General features: G+C 43.3%; 1 protein-coding gene across 10 annotated transcripts in view; it reads right to left on the reverse strand.

The window, feature by feature from the left end:
• The window catches only part of CAST (calpastatin), a 106467-nt gene that overhangs the window by 17520 nt on the left and 73595 nt on the right, over positions 1 to 15352 (reverse strand). For 6 of the 10 annotated variants that reach the window (XM_045808358.2, XM_045808356.2, XM_045808361.2 and 3 more), the window contains 9 exons: positions 14832 to 14936; positions 11150 to 11233; positions 10231 to 10278; positions 8984 to 9079; positions 7027 to 7122; positions 3629 to 3730; positions 2832 to 2915; positions 1445 to 1495; positions 1203 to 1274 (listed from right to left, as the gene is read on the reverse strand). In XM_045808358.2, coding sequence (XP_045664314.1) covers positions 1203 to 1274; positions 1445 to 1495; positions 2832 to 2915; positions 3629 to 3730; positions 7027 to 7122; positions 8984 to 9079; positions 10231 to 10278; positions 11150 to 11233; positions 14832 to 14936 — 738 coding nt within the window. The remainder of the gene's footprint in view (positions 1 to 1202; positions 1275 to 1444; positions 1496 to 2831; positions 2916 to 3628; positions 3731 to 7026; positions 7123 to 8983; positions 9080 to 10230; positions 10279 to 11149; positions 11234 to 14831; positions 14937 to 15352) is intronic. The other 4 variants (XM_045808359.2, XM_045808357.2, XM_045808363.2 and 1 more) reach the window with 1 other exon arrangement.

Consider the following 15352-nt stretch of genomic DNA (forward strand, 5'->3'; position numbering starts at 1 on the left):
TTAATAACGAGTCAGAATATGATACTTTCCTCCAAAGTTCTTGACACTTTCCCCCAAATAATTTTCTACTTTGACCTTTTGACTTACCATAACTGGTTATTTCTACTTCGTTCATGACAGATGCTAATAATTTTTCCCTTTGCTAGATTATTTTTCCAATATTATAATTTTTTTTAAAAAAGGGTTATTTTATCTCTAGTCATTTCACTGCTATACATCTTCTTGGGTATCAATTCACTGTCACATTTTCTTTGAATTTTTAAAAGAAAAACCCTAACTATTATAGTAATAATACAGACAGTATGAGGAAAGGAATGAAGGCATTGGCTCCCCCTAACTTGGTGTTTTGCATCACTATAACAATATGACTCCACATTCCTGGGATTCCGCTCACTTTCTATTCTTCCCTAAATCAGGACTCCGGAGCCTCTCTTTACTGTAATCTGTTTGTATGAAGGAGGAAGAGGGGAAGGTCATAGAATGGGGTGACTCGTACTGCCTGGCATGGTGCTTTCATAGGCGTCCGGTGAGGACCACACACTGGTTAGTAATCCCTTCTTTGAAGGGTTTATTGCTTCATCAAGTCCAAAAACTGAGCAACTCCAAGGAATCATTATTTCTTCTAATTGCTACTCATTCTGTTTCTCGACTGATATATTGTCTATGCGATAACCAGATCCCACAAAAAAAGGTCTGGAATTATACAAGTTTGGGCGCTCCAACAGACTTACAATACATCTGCGTATAAATAAAACTTTAAAAATCCTATAGAAGAGGAACATGTATCATTACCCAACATTTCCTGAAATTTCTAGTAACAAAATTCCCTTTGAGGAATTATCTGTTCTACATAGGCTTAAGTCTTCCTAGGAGGCAATTATGGATAAACTGTAGAAATATCAACAACAGGTAAAGTTACTTGAGAGGTACTTTTGGGTAAATTCAGTTTTATATTCTCTTTTCCTAAGTATACTTGATGAAGAGTACATGCTCACTGGTTCAGTTAGTTACACTGTTGCAAATATCCACCGGGCTGGAACAGTAATTCATGATAGAACACACATCTCACGGCCACAATGGGGTGAAGGCCTTTAATTTTGTGACTATTTCCTCAGCTCCAAGGTCAGATTCTCAATCACTAGTTTCCATTTATTTCTGCCACCCTACAAGTAAGAAAATAAAACCAGGAGTTTCAGACTTACAAGAGATGCAGAGTTTGGGGAACCAGCGAAGTCCTTAGACAAAGCATCAAGGAGGAAGTCTTCACTCATGGGCTGTAAGAACCAGGAAATGTATCAACAAATGCCCTCTCACCTGTTTCCTCTTCAAAGGATGTCACTATTTACGGCTGATCGGCTCATTGAAAAGAAAGCCATGCCCTTCCAGAATTAACAATCAGGGCCAAGTAAGAAAGATACACTTAGAGAAAACTCGCTTTGCTTACTGGAAGCGATTCCTTGGACATTTTTGTCAGGAGTGGTTTTCCATCTTTATCCTGTTTGGGAGAGAAAAACACAGCACGGATTCATTTCACTGGATTTATCCTGGGGGATTTATCCCAAGTACGAACCCCTGTAAACATCGTAAGGCGTCTATAGGTTATATCTGACGATGTACATTATAAATCAGAGTCGTCATTTCAGGAACAAGATTCTCTCACCAGGGACTAGGCTCTAAATAGTGCACGCCCACCAGCAGCTCACACGTACCAGGCATTCCCTAGGCACGGGGCTACAAAACAAACCGCGTGGCTTGTGACCTCAAAAGCCCACACACTAGTGCAGCAGAAACACAGGTGAGCAGCTGAAGTACGACGACACGAGGTACTGTGTCACGGCGCTCACAGGACACGCTGGGAGCACAGGGATGCACCCCTCACCTGCGTGGGGGGTGGGCTTTGCCGGAGTGCCGGAAAACTGGTCAGTTGCACAGGCAGGCCATTCAACTGCTATGCACTGATTCCGTGCGACAGCCTGTAGTAAGCCCTGGGGCTATTACAGAAACTGGGATAGACCAAATCCTTGCCCTCAGGGGCTCATCCTTAGGCTCAGATGATGCCCAGGCTGAGATGACTCTGAGCGCCACTTCCGAGAAGCGGGACCAAGTCGTGAAAGCATCTGAAGATTTTTAGTAAAGGAAAATTTATAAATGAGTGGTAAATCGTGTGGATCCACATATGCACGAGTAACTCGGCGCAAGGCTGCATCTCTGGGTAGCTGTATATAAACGCATATGAATCGATACACATTTAGTTGATTACGCTAAGTAGCCGCATCTTATAAACATGACGGACGTGGGTTCTGCTCCCGTGTGTGTCCCTGACCAAGTGATCGTACTTCAACTACAAATACATAACGGAGCCTCCCCGACTGTGTCGCGTGTTCTGTACGACCTGTACTTTCAAAATGAAGGAAACAGAATCATCATTCTACTTAATGTTAAACAGGCTTTCTTATTTTTTCAATGTGTATCTAAGAGTTGCAAATTTTTCTGCCTAGGGAATAATTATTCCTCATTTTACTTTTCCTGGTTACGTAAAGGTTTTCTAAGTTTGTCTTTGTTTCTGGTATTGTAATAAACCATGTATTAAATGGGAAAAAATTAGGCAGCTTAGGCATTAGATTTTTTTCACTTCAGGGAGGAGTGAAAGGTCACTGAGGAATATTTTAGCCTCATTCCTGGTATCCGACAGAGTATTAGCAAACTCTTTGGCATTTGAAACATTGAAAACAATCTCTCTATATTCCAGGCCCGTTTCCATGTCCCTGCTTTATGCTTATAAAATTCAGTATTAATTAAAAGAAAATAGAAAAACACCCAAGGATGTTTACCTTGACCTCTTCTAATCTATAATCAGGAGGAATTGTTTCTTCTTTTTCACCAAGTTTTTCACGATCCTCTTCTTTGGCTTTCTCCTGCATAGAAATTATACCATTTTCATGATTAATACATCTCCATAAAGGGGTGCCTGGGTGGCACAGTGGTTAAGCGTCTGCCTTCGGCTCAGGGCGTGATCCCGGCGATCTGGGATCGAGCCCCACATCAGGCTCCTCCGCTATGAGCCTGCTTCTTCCTCTCCCACTCCCCCTGCTTGTGTTCCCTCTCTCGCTGGCTGTCTCTGTCTCTGTCGAATAAATAAATAAAAAATCTTAAAAAAAAAAAAAAAAACATCTCCATAAAGTGGATGCCTAAGTGGCTCCACGGCAGTGAGGTAAGTAACCCCACCGTAGGCCAGAACACACACACGGCCCAGTGCGCAGAGATCCCACAGCAACCTCAGCTTCCTCAGCCTCCCCCACTTCCGCCGCCTCAGACGCCGCCGCCACGGCCCCGCTGGGCTGAAGGGCGATGCCGAGGAGGGCGGGCAGCTGCCACTTCCCTCAGGACTCCTGGGCAGTGGCAATGCACACGACCCAGGTGAGACTCAGAGAATGGGAGTACGCTATCTGTCCGCTGCTATCGCGAAGCACGGACGCTCACTCAGGTTTAGATTATCAAACAGGGATGCTCCCTAAGAGACAAAGCCAGCGGGTCCCGCGTTGTGGGAAACATATATATGACTAACTTCCTTGGGGAGTGAAGACCATCAGTGACAGCTCCTTTCTAGAAGTGACGGAGCTGCTGTTACCTTCACTTTATCGGCCACGGGCTTTCCGTCTTCTGGATCGGCTTCCTTCTTCCCCAGGCTGCCAGCCAAGGCTTCTACCGCATCATCTGGCCCCATGGCTTTCTAAAAGACATCCGTGGATACGCTGAGTGGGTGGTTGATCACTGCTTTTCAAAGAGACTACATCAAACAATTCAGAAGGGCATATCCTTATTTCAGGTCTCGATGAGAAGTACATGTCATCTTTTAATAATTTAATTACCAACTGAATTAGAATCCATGTTTCAGAAACCTAAAATGTTAAAAATTAGACCAGGTTTCCTATGTTAAGCAGTAAGTGGGTGTAACATGAATTGACATTGAGCCACCTGCATCATCTAATGCAGTGTTAGTTTGAAAATAAGACAATGGAATGGGTACTCCTCAGAGAAGCAGAAAGCCAGAAAGAAGTGATCTTTATGGTGAACATCCTAGAGATGGCACAGGAAAGACGTTCAGAAAGTCCTATGAGAGGACATTGTTCCCAACGCCCTGTGCAATCAGCCTGGCCCTCCTGGAGGTGGTGGCTTAGGCAGAGTCTCTGCGGAGACACACCAGCTCACGCTCTTTACGTGGCTTCTACTGTTCAAGGTGGACTCATGCTGATTCAGGTCACCGCCTGTGGCCGACTGACCTGAGTGCCACCATGGGAATGGTCGGTCTACTTGGGGTCCCACTGTTCAAAAGGGAATGTGCTCCTGCATGATGCAGTGAGCTCCAGCCATGCTCATTTTTAAAATGAAACTGGGTGAAGACAACATGAATGACAAAAAGGGGCTAAAAGATTGGACGAGGGCTAAAAGATGGGACTTGATCTGACTTCTTCCAAACCCCAGGTCATGATCCATCCATTAATGGTTCATAAAATCAATTCAATAGTTCATGAGGAGGTCTTTTTTTTTTTTTTTTTGATGAAAGAATAGAAAATAGAATGCATCATACACAACAAGGATAAGTACTATTCATTAAACTTATTTCTATTGTATAGATACTGGGTTGAAATATCAATGAATTTCTTATTGCTCTTTTGGTCAAAAGTATGAAAGCTTCTGAATTAAAAAGTCTCAAAGTTTATTCCTATAAAATTCTATGACCTCACACAGAGTACATATTTGAATATTAGCGTAAAAGTGTCTTTCTGTTTATATGCCTCAACCACAAATGTAAGAAAGAAAAAGTTTTCCTGCTTAGCTGCACTGCAGAAGAGATCACCAATGAGAAAATGGAACCTGAGTGGAAGGTGATTTGTCGCCCTCTAGTGGTTGGACGCTGCATAGATTTTATTCCCAGGAGCGACAAAAATCCCTATTTATCTAACCTGTTTGGGATTCTATCTAAAATGCAAGATGCGCAGTGACCAACCAAGCAATCGGAATTGCTAGCTTGATCTAAGACACGTGCTCACACTTGAGTTCGGTTTTCTCCACTCTCTGCTGTAGAATCTTTGGAAACTACTACTTCCTGTTAAGCCTGCTCCCCTTGGCTTAAGAAATAAACCAAACGGAGGTAGCCAAGCTAGGAGACACGGTACTCTTAAGAATGAAGCAATCTAGAAACAGGACTAAGGGCTGAAACTTCCATTTCTGTAGTATTTCATGTTGTCAAATTCGCAACTAGAACTCAGGGTTCTGGATTTCCTCAATACACTTTCTTTTTATACAAATGAGAACCACACAGGGTACACATTCATCTCCTTCCTCTGCTCTTTGTTTCCTTTTGCTCACTAATCCTCAAGCCCTTCTTGGGTTCTCTGACCTTTGTCACACTTCATGGCTATTCATTCTGGTGCCCACGGCTGTCATAATTCCAGAAATGCCAACGAACTTCAGCGACGGTAATCTCAGCAACCATGGTCACCAGAGCTGATGGAGCAGACGCCCAGAAGGGATGGTCAGAGAATGGAAAAACAGAGCCCTTTTCTGTGCACTAAACATCCAGTGCTCAATGCCCTGTAGTCAGGGTCCAGAGGGAAAAGAAGGCACCCTTGAAGGCCTTGGCCGGCACCTGGGGCACAGGAGGTGGACGACACATGTTTAGGTCACAGAGTTCTGCTCTGGAATGCTGGCTATTGTCTTTGTGATTCCACTCACCACCTCTGTTCTTACTTCCCTCACTGTCTCGTCCCACATTCTCTCCTCCTCTCCTAGTCTTGACCACCGTGGCCTGTGGCTTCGTTCCCACAATGCAAAGTTCTGGAGCGTAAGGCAGGAGGGAAACCCTGGCCTTTGAGGGGATTTTCCCTTGGCACCAAGAATGTCCCTGGCAGGAAGCAGCCACTTCAGGGCACCCAGGGCACACATCCCACAATTTCTTCACCCCCTTTTCTCAAACAACTAAATGCACTAAACCCAACCAAGTACACCAAGCGCTTTACACCTCTGTGCTGGCCTGTCCTTGGCTCGCTGTTCTCCCCAGGAAACCAGTGCTATTCCAGCTTCTCAGTGTGATCATGGCCCCCCCGCCGTGAGTATTTCCTAATTCCTCCTGGGGGCCAGTCCCTTCGCCCAAGCTCCCCCTGCCCTTTTCCATCTAAGAAAGATCAAAATGTACTGTAAAAAGCTTGCTGTCTGGCCACATCCACCCTAGATGCTAAAGTTACTAAGAGCAGGAGCCTTGTTTCTATCCCCGAGGCTCTCAACAGTTAAGTGGATTGCTCAAGGTCAGCTCAAAGCTTCATTTCCCTCGTCCAGGACAGAGCGATGACCAGAACAGGGCTCATCATATCCTTGTGGAAGTTTAATAAGAAGATACTGTCAAGCACCTGCAGCAAGTTAACTCTTCAGAGCGTAGATTCACTAAGTCTGGAGTCATAGAGCCCAGCTCCACCAGCTGGTACCGAGCCGGCTTCTACCCGCTAACACAAAACCCACCGAACTCAAAACGAAAGAGCAATGACCTGATCACCATACTTCATACAGGAGTTAGGACGGGAGAGAGGCAAGTCAAAGAGGAAATGGAAAGGAACTGAGTGGATCTCCCTTCCCGCGGGAGTGGGGAGAAGTCACGATGATACGGGTGCGGATGACGCCACTAGGAGAGTCCACGAAAGAGATGAGGCTATGTGTGGAACTCCAGAGAGGCGTGAAGGATGGTGGAAAGTGAAAAAGCAGCATTAAGCATTATCCCCAACAGCGGAGGAAGCAGAAAGCCTTTCAGGAGGTGAACAAAAAACAGAGCGTGCGGCAGGTTAATGAAAACTTTAAATCTCGCCTGACTTTGTAGCAAACCCCGAAGCCACAGGAACAGCAGGCTCTGTGGCTCTGAAAGATTTTCTCATTTTGTTAGAATCAAGTCATCTCCTGGTAACACCCAGCAGCAAGTGCATGCGAGGAGGGACGGCACGCTCTCAAGACAACGCTCCACGTCCAGAGACCACTCACCAAGGTGGGTGGCTTGGGTGGCGCCGACTGTATACTACACATGGAAGTCCGAGGCACGGCCTCGCTCACGGGGGTCAGGGCAGCGGCCTGAGATTCCTGCGGAGAGAAGTCAGTACGATGAAGGGTTTCGAGGAACACCTCGTTAGTGAGACTGAACAACAACGGACAAACAATACAGCCTCCTATGCTATATGTTGCGAGCACGATTTTCTTAAACGCTGAAGGACTGCTGACGAGTGAATAAATCCAGGCATGTTAAAACTCGTCTCCCATTATTTCAACTTGGTTTTACCTCTTACCTTAGGTAGGTTACTTAACCTCTCTGAGACTCAGTTTCCACATCTGTAAAATGAGAACAAGGATAGTACCTACATCTCAAGGGTCAACAGGAGGCTTTCAATGAGATAAAACATGTCCAGTGCTTTGCATACTATCTGGGAACACTGTGAGCTCAATACAATTAGCGACTATTATTATTCATATTATTTTCACATAATATATAACAATGTGCCAATTATATAATGCAATGTTTTATATGAATGCACCATTTTTATATATTTAGGAGCTAACCTTATCAATTGGAAATAGGTATGTACAGAGGGAAGAAAGTAATACCACCCCAGGGGTTCTCCAAGTATGATTCCCGGACCAGCAGCAATCAGGGAACTTGTCACAAATGCAAATTCTTAGGCCCCCACCCCAACTACTATGGAAATTCTGGAGGTGGGACCCAGCAATGTGTTTTAACAAACCCTCAGGTGATCTTGGTACTAACATTTGAGAACCACTGTGCTGTCTTATCACAAGAGTAAAATTTCAAACACACTGGTTTTAATCCATCCAGACACCTACGAACCCTTACCCTACCCAAGGTGCTCAGTAGACGATCATTACTAGCGTACTGTCTCTTCTCTCAATGAGAGAACTTAGAACTATGTATACATGTCAGAAGTGAAGACCAAGACAGCTAAAACCTTACTTGTGATAAATATTTTAATAGGGACATAGAAAGAACAGAGCCGGGTATGTTGTATTCTGTTTAAGAAGGTTTGGAAGAGTGGTAAGGTTTGGGGAGGGAAAAGCAGGAGACAAAGGCTATATTTTAGCAGAGCTTTAAAGGCATACTGACATTCTGTGTAATCGCGAATTAGGAAGGAAGGTTATTCCACAAGAAAGGACCACATGAGAAAAGCCAAGGACTCACACACACAAGCACTTACTATCACAGTTTAGTAAGGGGAGGACACACCTTGATAGGGAGGGAAGCTGGGGCCAGAACACATTGGCTGGGACTTCTATTTTGTGGGCAATGGGGAGCTCCTGAGGATTAGAGCAGGGGAATGATGTGGCTACCAACATGCTTGCCCGGGAAGCACTAAGTCCAGTGGACACATGGGAGGGGCTGAAATGAGACTGAGGACAGAGGCCTCTGCCACCATGAGCTGATGACAACCTGAACTAGGTCCGTTTCAGAAGGAGGAACAGAAAGAAAAGCATGGATGTGAATGCTTTCCTGAAGGAATACTTATGGGACTTCAATTATAAAAATATCAGGGTCGGTTTGGGAAAAGAAAGCACATCTAGAAAAAGTCAAGATCAAAACTGCCTGTAGGGACACCTGGCTGGCTCAGTCAGTTAGGCATCTGCCTTCAGCTCAAGTCACGATCCCAGGGTCCTGGGATCGAGTCCCACATCAGGCTCCCTGCTCAGTCGGGAGCCTGCTTCTCGCTTTGCCTGCCTCTCTCCCTGCTTGTGCTTTCTCTCTCTCTCCCTCTCTCTGACCAATAAATAAATAAAATCTTTTAAAAAAAAGAAAAGAAAACTGCCTATAAAAAAGATGGCACAAATGGTCTCTATCAACTCCTTCATGCTAAAATAATTTTGGCCCTCACATTTTTAAGATTACAAATATTTTACAAAACCACAGAATTAGAGACTTGTATTTTTAGAAACATACTTCTGGTTTTTCAGATGGCTTAGTTTGTTTTTCTTTACTTTTAGGCTGGTTAAAGTCTTCTGAAAGTTCATCGATGAGTTCTGATTCACTCAGGGGCTGTAATATAAGAAACACTACATTAGGAAGGGACTATTTTTTTGTTAGAAACAAGATTTTCATAAAGACTTTTTTTTGTTAACACATATTAGGCCACATTTTAGGATCTAAAACCAAAATGTATATTGGGGATATTTTTTAATTTACGAATCTAAGATAAATGTCATGCAACAACTGAGGAATACTGGATGCCTGAGTACCACAGAAACGTTCATGGTTCATTTAGTCAGAAGTTTTCCTGATCCTTCAATTTCCGAAGGATTTTGTTCACATAAAACTGCCTATTCTTTCCAATGAAGATCTGTATAAGTGTCTTTCTTAGGTGATTGGGATTTTTTTTTTTTTTTTTTTTTTTTTTTTTTTACTATTTCCTAATGACTTCCTTCTAAATAGCTCAGGAAACACAGATCAGATATTCCTTTCCTAAGACTATGTGGGATTTGGGCAGGAAGGTTCTCCTGTCCCTAGCTCTTCAGATGAAATTCACTTAGAGCATGTGGAAATTTTGACTAATACCAGTATGTAGAACAGAACTGCATGTGATTCTAGAAGCTGTGCCTCTGTGTTGGACAGCCTGAGTTTAGGGTCCTGGCTTTGCTCTTCTCTAGCTGTGTAACCTTGGGCTAGTCACATAACCTCTCTGGCTCTGTTTCCTCACATGTAAAATGAGAATGATAAGAGCGCCCTCTTTGCTCAGTGAGGCCCCAACAACGTAACACCTGGTAGGCATCCGGTGCAGTGTCAGGCACATAACCAGTGACCAATAATTGTTGCTGCTTATTATATCCTAACAGGCAACGATACGGCTTGAGCCCAACTTAAGGAAAGGCAGTGTAGAATCATTAGAGGAACTGATGTCACGATGCCAACCAAACTCTGAAGTGTGAACTATCTGGGGCCCTCTTGACATCAGCTCCTCAGGAATGTCACCCAGAAACCCATAACACTCTAATGATCACTCATGAGGGAATTATCATTAAAATATGTGAAAAGGAATCAGGCATATGAGCCAAGAGTCGCTATCACAAGTTCCCCTTTCTTCAATACTAGGTGGGCATTCAAGTGTCCACAGTGAAATCCTGTCAAAATTATCTCAACTTATACTTTACAGTTCTTTTATTCTTTAATTACCAGAAGAATCGTTTCCTAACCTTGGCTTTTTCTTCATGCTCTGGCAATAGTGGTTTTCCATCTTTATCCTGAAAATAAAATAGAAAATTCGCTGAAACTGAAACAGAATATTTTGCTTTCATGGTCCATTAAGTGTGTTTTAGGGAAGGAAAGGAGAGGAGAGATTGTGGGGTTTTTTTCTTCTTTAATTTGAGTGATTTGTTTTTGAGTGAATTTCTTATATTTGAGTGAAAAATTTTTCAGGGTTCTTTTTTTTCTTACCAAGGATCAGAATAAAGAACTGAACTATTAAAAAAAAAAAAATAGTCTCTGTTCTCCAACGCAGGGTGAAGAGGTAGATCTCATTCCTACAATTCTGTTTTCATTTCTGGAGATGAGGTTTCATAACCCAGAATATTTCTACAACTGAGAAACTTCCCATATATAAGCACGTATGAGAACTAAAACATTTTTCCATCATGTACTTGTATGTATTTTTTCAAAGATAAATTACAAATATAACTACAGGAGTTTGTCCACCACCCTCACCTTAACCCAAAACCAACAACAATAAAACCACCTTAACTGAGGATAACTGGTCAGTAGTCATATATGTATGTCTACCCCTTAGAAGATCTATGCTGCTTTTACCCACACAGCAGTTACAGAAAAAAATTATTCCCAAATTGTCCCTTGTGCTTTAAGGTTAAGGACCTATGTCATGCAACATTAAAAGCGGTAACGTGTAAATTAGTGGAAATTTTAATGACCACATGGTTACCCCTTAGGAAATGATCCCTTAACTAACTTTAGAAAGCAGAAAAGAAAGGGTTCAGGGTTTTCCATTAGTGTATGAACTGGGACAGATATGTCCCTAAGCATCACGGGGACAGACCCAACAAAACATGATGTGAAGGCAAGAGGAGGGTATTCTGGTAGGCACCGCGGCTAACGACGTACCGTGGCTGGTTTTAATCTGTACTCTGATGGCACGGTTTCCTCATCTTCACCACATTTCTTCAGTTTCTCCTCCTTGGCTTTTGCCTGATCAAAGTGGAGCAGGAAATATAACACAGAACAGTTTGGGAATGCAGATAAGAGGGTATCACTTTACGTACTTCATGAGTGGGGTAGCGAACGATTCCAGCGTGTCTGTGTGCCTTGTAGACTGCAGAGCACAAGACCGTGCGAAGTGCTGGCTGTGAGGAAGGCTGCGTTAAGTGACGGAGAAACAAACCACACGCCCAGGAATCCCGGAGAGGTGTCCCTACCCTGCTCTCGGCTGCTCTCTGACCTTGGGAAGCCACTCAGTTTTTCTTCAGCTGTAACATGGGGCTACTGATAACTTTTATCTAGTAAGGATCGCTACGGAAAAGCAAAGAAAATATCCTTCGAGACAGTTAAGCACAGTACGGAAGTTAGTTGTCATTACTTTAATAGCCTTCATCTGTCTTACTGAGCGAGGCGGTTACCGAGGGGGAGACAACAACTAGTTCTCGTGAGCCTTAACCACAGTTAAGAAATGGGAGAAGCATCTCATCACAAATCATCGTAGATCCATGGATAATTCATTTTGCCTCTTTTGAAAGGACTCCCTTTTTAAAAATTTCTTTAAGTCCAGTGTAATTAACATACAGGGTTACAGTAGTTTCACGCGTACAATACAGTGATTCAACAATTCCAGACGCTACTCGGTGCTCATCGTGATACGTGTGCTCTTAACCCCTCACCTACTTCCCATCCCCCACCCATCCCCCCTCTGGTAACCATCAGTTTGTTCTCTACAGGTAAAGAACCTGCTTCTTGGTTTGTCGCTCTTTCTCTTTTTGTTTGCTTCCTTGTTTTGTTTCTTATATTCCACATGAGAGAAATCATAGGGTATTTGTCTTTCTCTGAGTGACTTATTTCCCTAAGGTTTATACTCTCTGGCTCTACCCGTGTTGTTGCAAATGGCAAGACTTCATTCTCTTTAATGGCTGAGTAATACTGCATTGTACATATATGACTCATCTTCTCTGTCCATTCCTCTAGTGATGGACACTTGGGCTGCTTCCGTAATTTGGGTATTATAAATAATGCTGCAATAAAAAAGGACTCCCTTCAATAACACTGGGACTTTACGGGATTACTGGACCATGAAAAACCAACTGCATTAAGAGATGAAACTGTACTTCTATAGATTACTGGCTTCTAGGATTAACATTTGCATTTTAAACTAATGGTGACTGATAGGAAGTTCCGGGATATGTAGTAACTGGTACCTATATGAGGCAAGGATTTAAATCACAAAACAAGGAGCTCCTGGGCACAAAGAGGAATATCACTTAGCAAATTCCAGCTCAACCCACCTCTCCATCTACACTTCGACCTAAAATTGTAGTTCTCCATTGAATGATTAGTTGACTAATTTAAAAAATATTAAGCACTTGTAGTGAGCCGAGCATTCTTCTAGGCTTTAGAATTATGGTTTTATTGTTCTATAAATTAACAATTCTCATTAAGGGATGAAAGGTTTGGGTTTTGTTTTTTTTAATATTTTTAATTATATTCTACTGCAGCGCATGGAGGAAGTCCTATTTCGTGGTGGTACTCCCCAACTCAAGAGCTTGGTGAGGTTTCCACCTAAAAAACAGCCTTCATGAAAGTCAAGGGTCACCTGTGAAGGACTGTCTTCTCCAGGCTTGTGAACAATGAAGATCCCGTACACAGTGAGAGCCTTTCTATTCCTGTTCGATCTTTATATTCTTTAAATGCCTGCACTGTAGGCATGTCTACTGACTGGAAAGCACCAGACTAGGTCCTACACACAGAAGTGGGGAAGATGAATCAGGTATCATCACAGAATATTTTACATTATGATATAAGAATGAGAAGTAGGCATGGACGTCTTCCCTGAAGCATGACGCAGTCTTTCCGCGGAGACCCCTCTAGTATGGAATGTACTGGAGTGGCTCCGGACTCCTATGTTCAACTTTAGGAGGCTTATCAAAACATCCGACTATCCAGAAGGTAACACATTCAGCACCAGGCACTAAAAATTCAGCTTAAGAATCCAGAGGACTGGAAGATCCAGGAACTATTTACACTTTGTACATAATTAAAAAGGAAAACTAGTGGAAAACAGCAGAAGAGAAAGTGGAAACTAGTATAAAGAGTAAAAAGAACAGTTCTTTCTGTTAAAATTTTAGGAGTTGACTGCTGTGGAGGTTTTCCAGAGGAAATCTAATACATTTATACACATCCCAAAACGATTTACCCTCGTTTTTTAAGATATCATTTTTATGTAATATTTTTTATTTCTACAGATCTGATTTTGGTCACTCTAAGACTCTGTCTTGAGATTTCTGTTTATACCTTTCTACCCTAATTACTGTCTTACTAAATCACACCAATTATCTGTAAAAAGCCTGAAGCAAAAGTGCAAGGGGCTCCCTGTCCTGTAGCTCTCCGGGGGCAGAAAGGCACAATTCCGCCTGGTGTGACCGCCCCCCCACCAGGGTTCAGCCAGGACCGCCCTCTCCCTGAGACGTCTGGTCTCGGTGGGGGCTCTAAGGAGCGTGCGTCTCGCATTGTGTCTTTATGAAAGTTTCCTTTCTTCTCAATACATTACTTGGTCCTGGAGGACGAGGACTGCTTCCCCCGCTCCCTTGTGTTCGCCTTCACAAAGCTTGTCGTGCCACACTGCGCCCGGTGAGCCCTCAAAGAAAGCTGAAGATAGAAACTGGCCCATTTTGGACCAGAACAGTCCCAGACTCAGGGAGAGTTGCCGGGAGTCATGAGACTCACCTTCCTCAGTGATTCAGAACAGGAAGTGACAGCGGAGGCAACAGCATTGTGACAGCGACATGGGCCAGCTCCCCTCCCTGCGCTGATAGGCTGGTGCTCCTGAGGGTCCCCGGGCTGTATTTCCATGTCCCCCAGCTACGCTGCCTTGTGGGCAATGCCTACAGGCAACTCCTTTCTTTTCTCTCCTCTTTTATCCCAGATGACTCAGTTGAAAAATTCTTCACAAACCGTAATTTAATGTTAGAACTCTTCTCCACCAAATATAAACTTGCTTTGGCTCAGAAGACTCATTAAGATGCTGTGTGGTGGGATAAATCCCCCCCAGTATCACACTCTGGGCCCACAGGAACTCCAGTTATAGACTTAATTGTTGCTTGATTTCATTCTAATTTGAGACAAGATTTTCACCATTTTCCTCCATAGTTATAAAAAGAAGGCTCTCCCCATCCCATCTACAGCATTCTCCCTCTTTCCTCATGAAGAGAAGCACCTGGCACCCTTCTGAAAATATAAATTCCCATGCCCACAAGAGCAGACAAACCTATTCCTCACCAAGCCACTGCCTCCACGTTGTCTCATCGGGTGTCACTGAAGCACTGGCAAGAGATCAGCATTCGCTTTAAAAATTAAAATTCTAGGCGGTTTGTAAGACAAACTCTCAACTTCCCTTCTTGGGTGCTAACTACCCAGGAATGAAGATCTGAGTTAACCAGGCTCTGAAAGTAAGGCAGAATGAAGAGGAGCTTGTTTTTAAACTCCGATAAAGAAAAGTGTGAGAATTCTGAACACGCATACTGCACTTAGTTTCAGAACCTGCAGACGGACAAGCTTTGTGTATGAACTCCAAGGCCAGTACCTCGTCGACTTCCGTAATGGAGCTGAGGTCGAGCTCAGGTTCGGGCTTCCGGCTGCCCAGCGACGCTGAAAGAGCCTCCAGCGCTTGGTCGCTCATTGCGTCCTGCTAAAAAGGAAAAATTCTGTGCGTTAAAAAAAGAGAACATCTCCTCAGCCTGAACAATCTATCCACTACTTTGTGAAATCCCAATTTCAAATACAGGAGCCCCGGGTTAGGGAAGGACTGTCGGAAGGCAATTTTATCTGAAACCTAGCAAAAAAGAGAAAGAGAAAAGAAGTTACCGGGGAGAGAAACTGGGGCTGAGACACTTCTCCAGTGTCTCACACGGTGTGTACCCTCAGCGGCACCCTTCAGCCTTATTTATCAGGCTATAACTATAATAATATTATTATAAAATACTCTAATCAAGAGAAATGCTACAAGAAGTAAGCTTTCACTTTTCTAGTGTTCTTTTTTTTTTTTTAAAAAAAGATGTCTCTAAAAATAATTTCTGACAACCCTGTCCCTTAGCAAACTAGCTA

The sequence above is a fragment of the Ursus americanus genome, chromosome 5 (assembly GCF_024610735.1).
Source record: "Ursus americanus isolate L20-20 chromosome 5, mUrsAme1.1.p, whole genome shotgun sequence".
NCBI lineage: Eukaryota > Metazoa > Chordata > Mammalia > Carnivora > Ursidae > Ursus > Ursus americanus.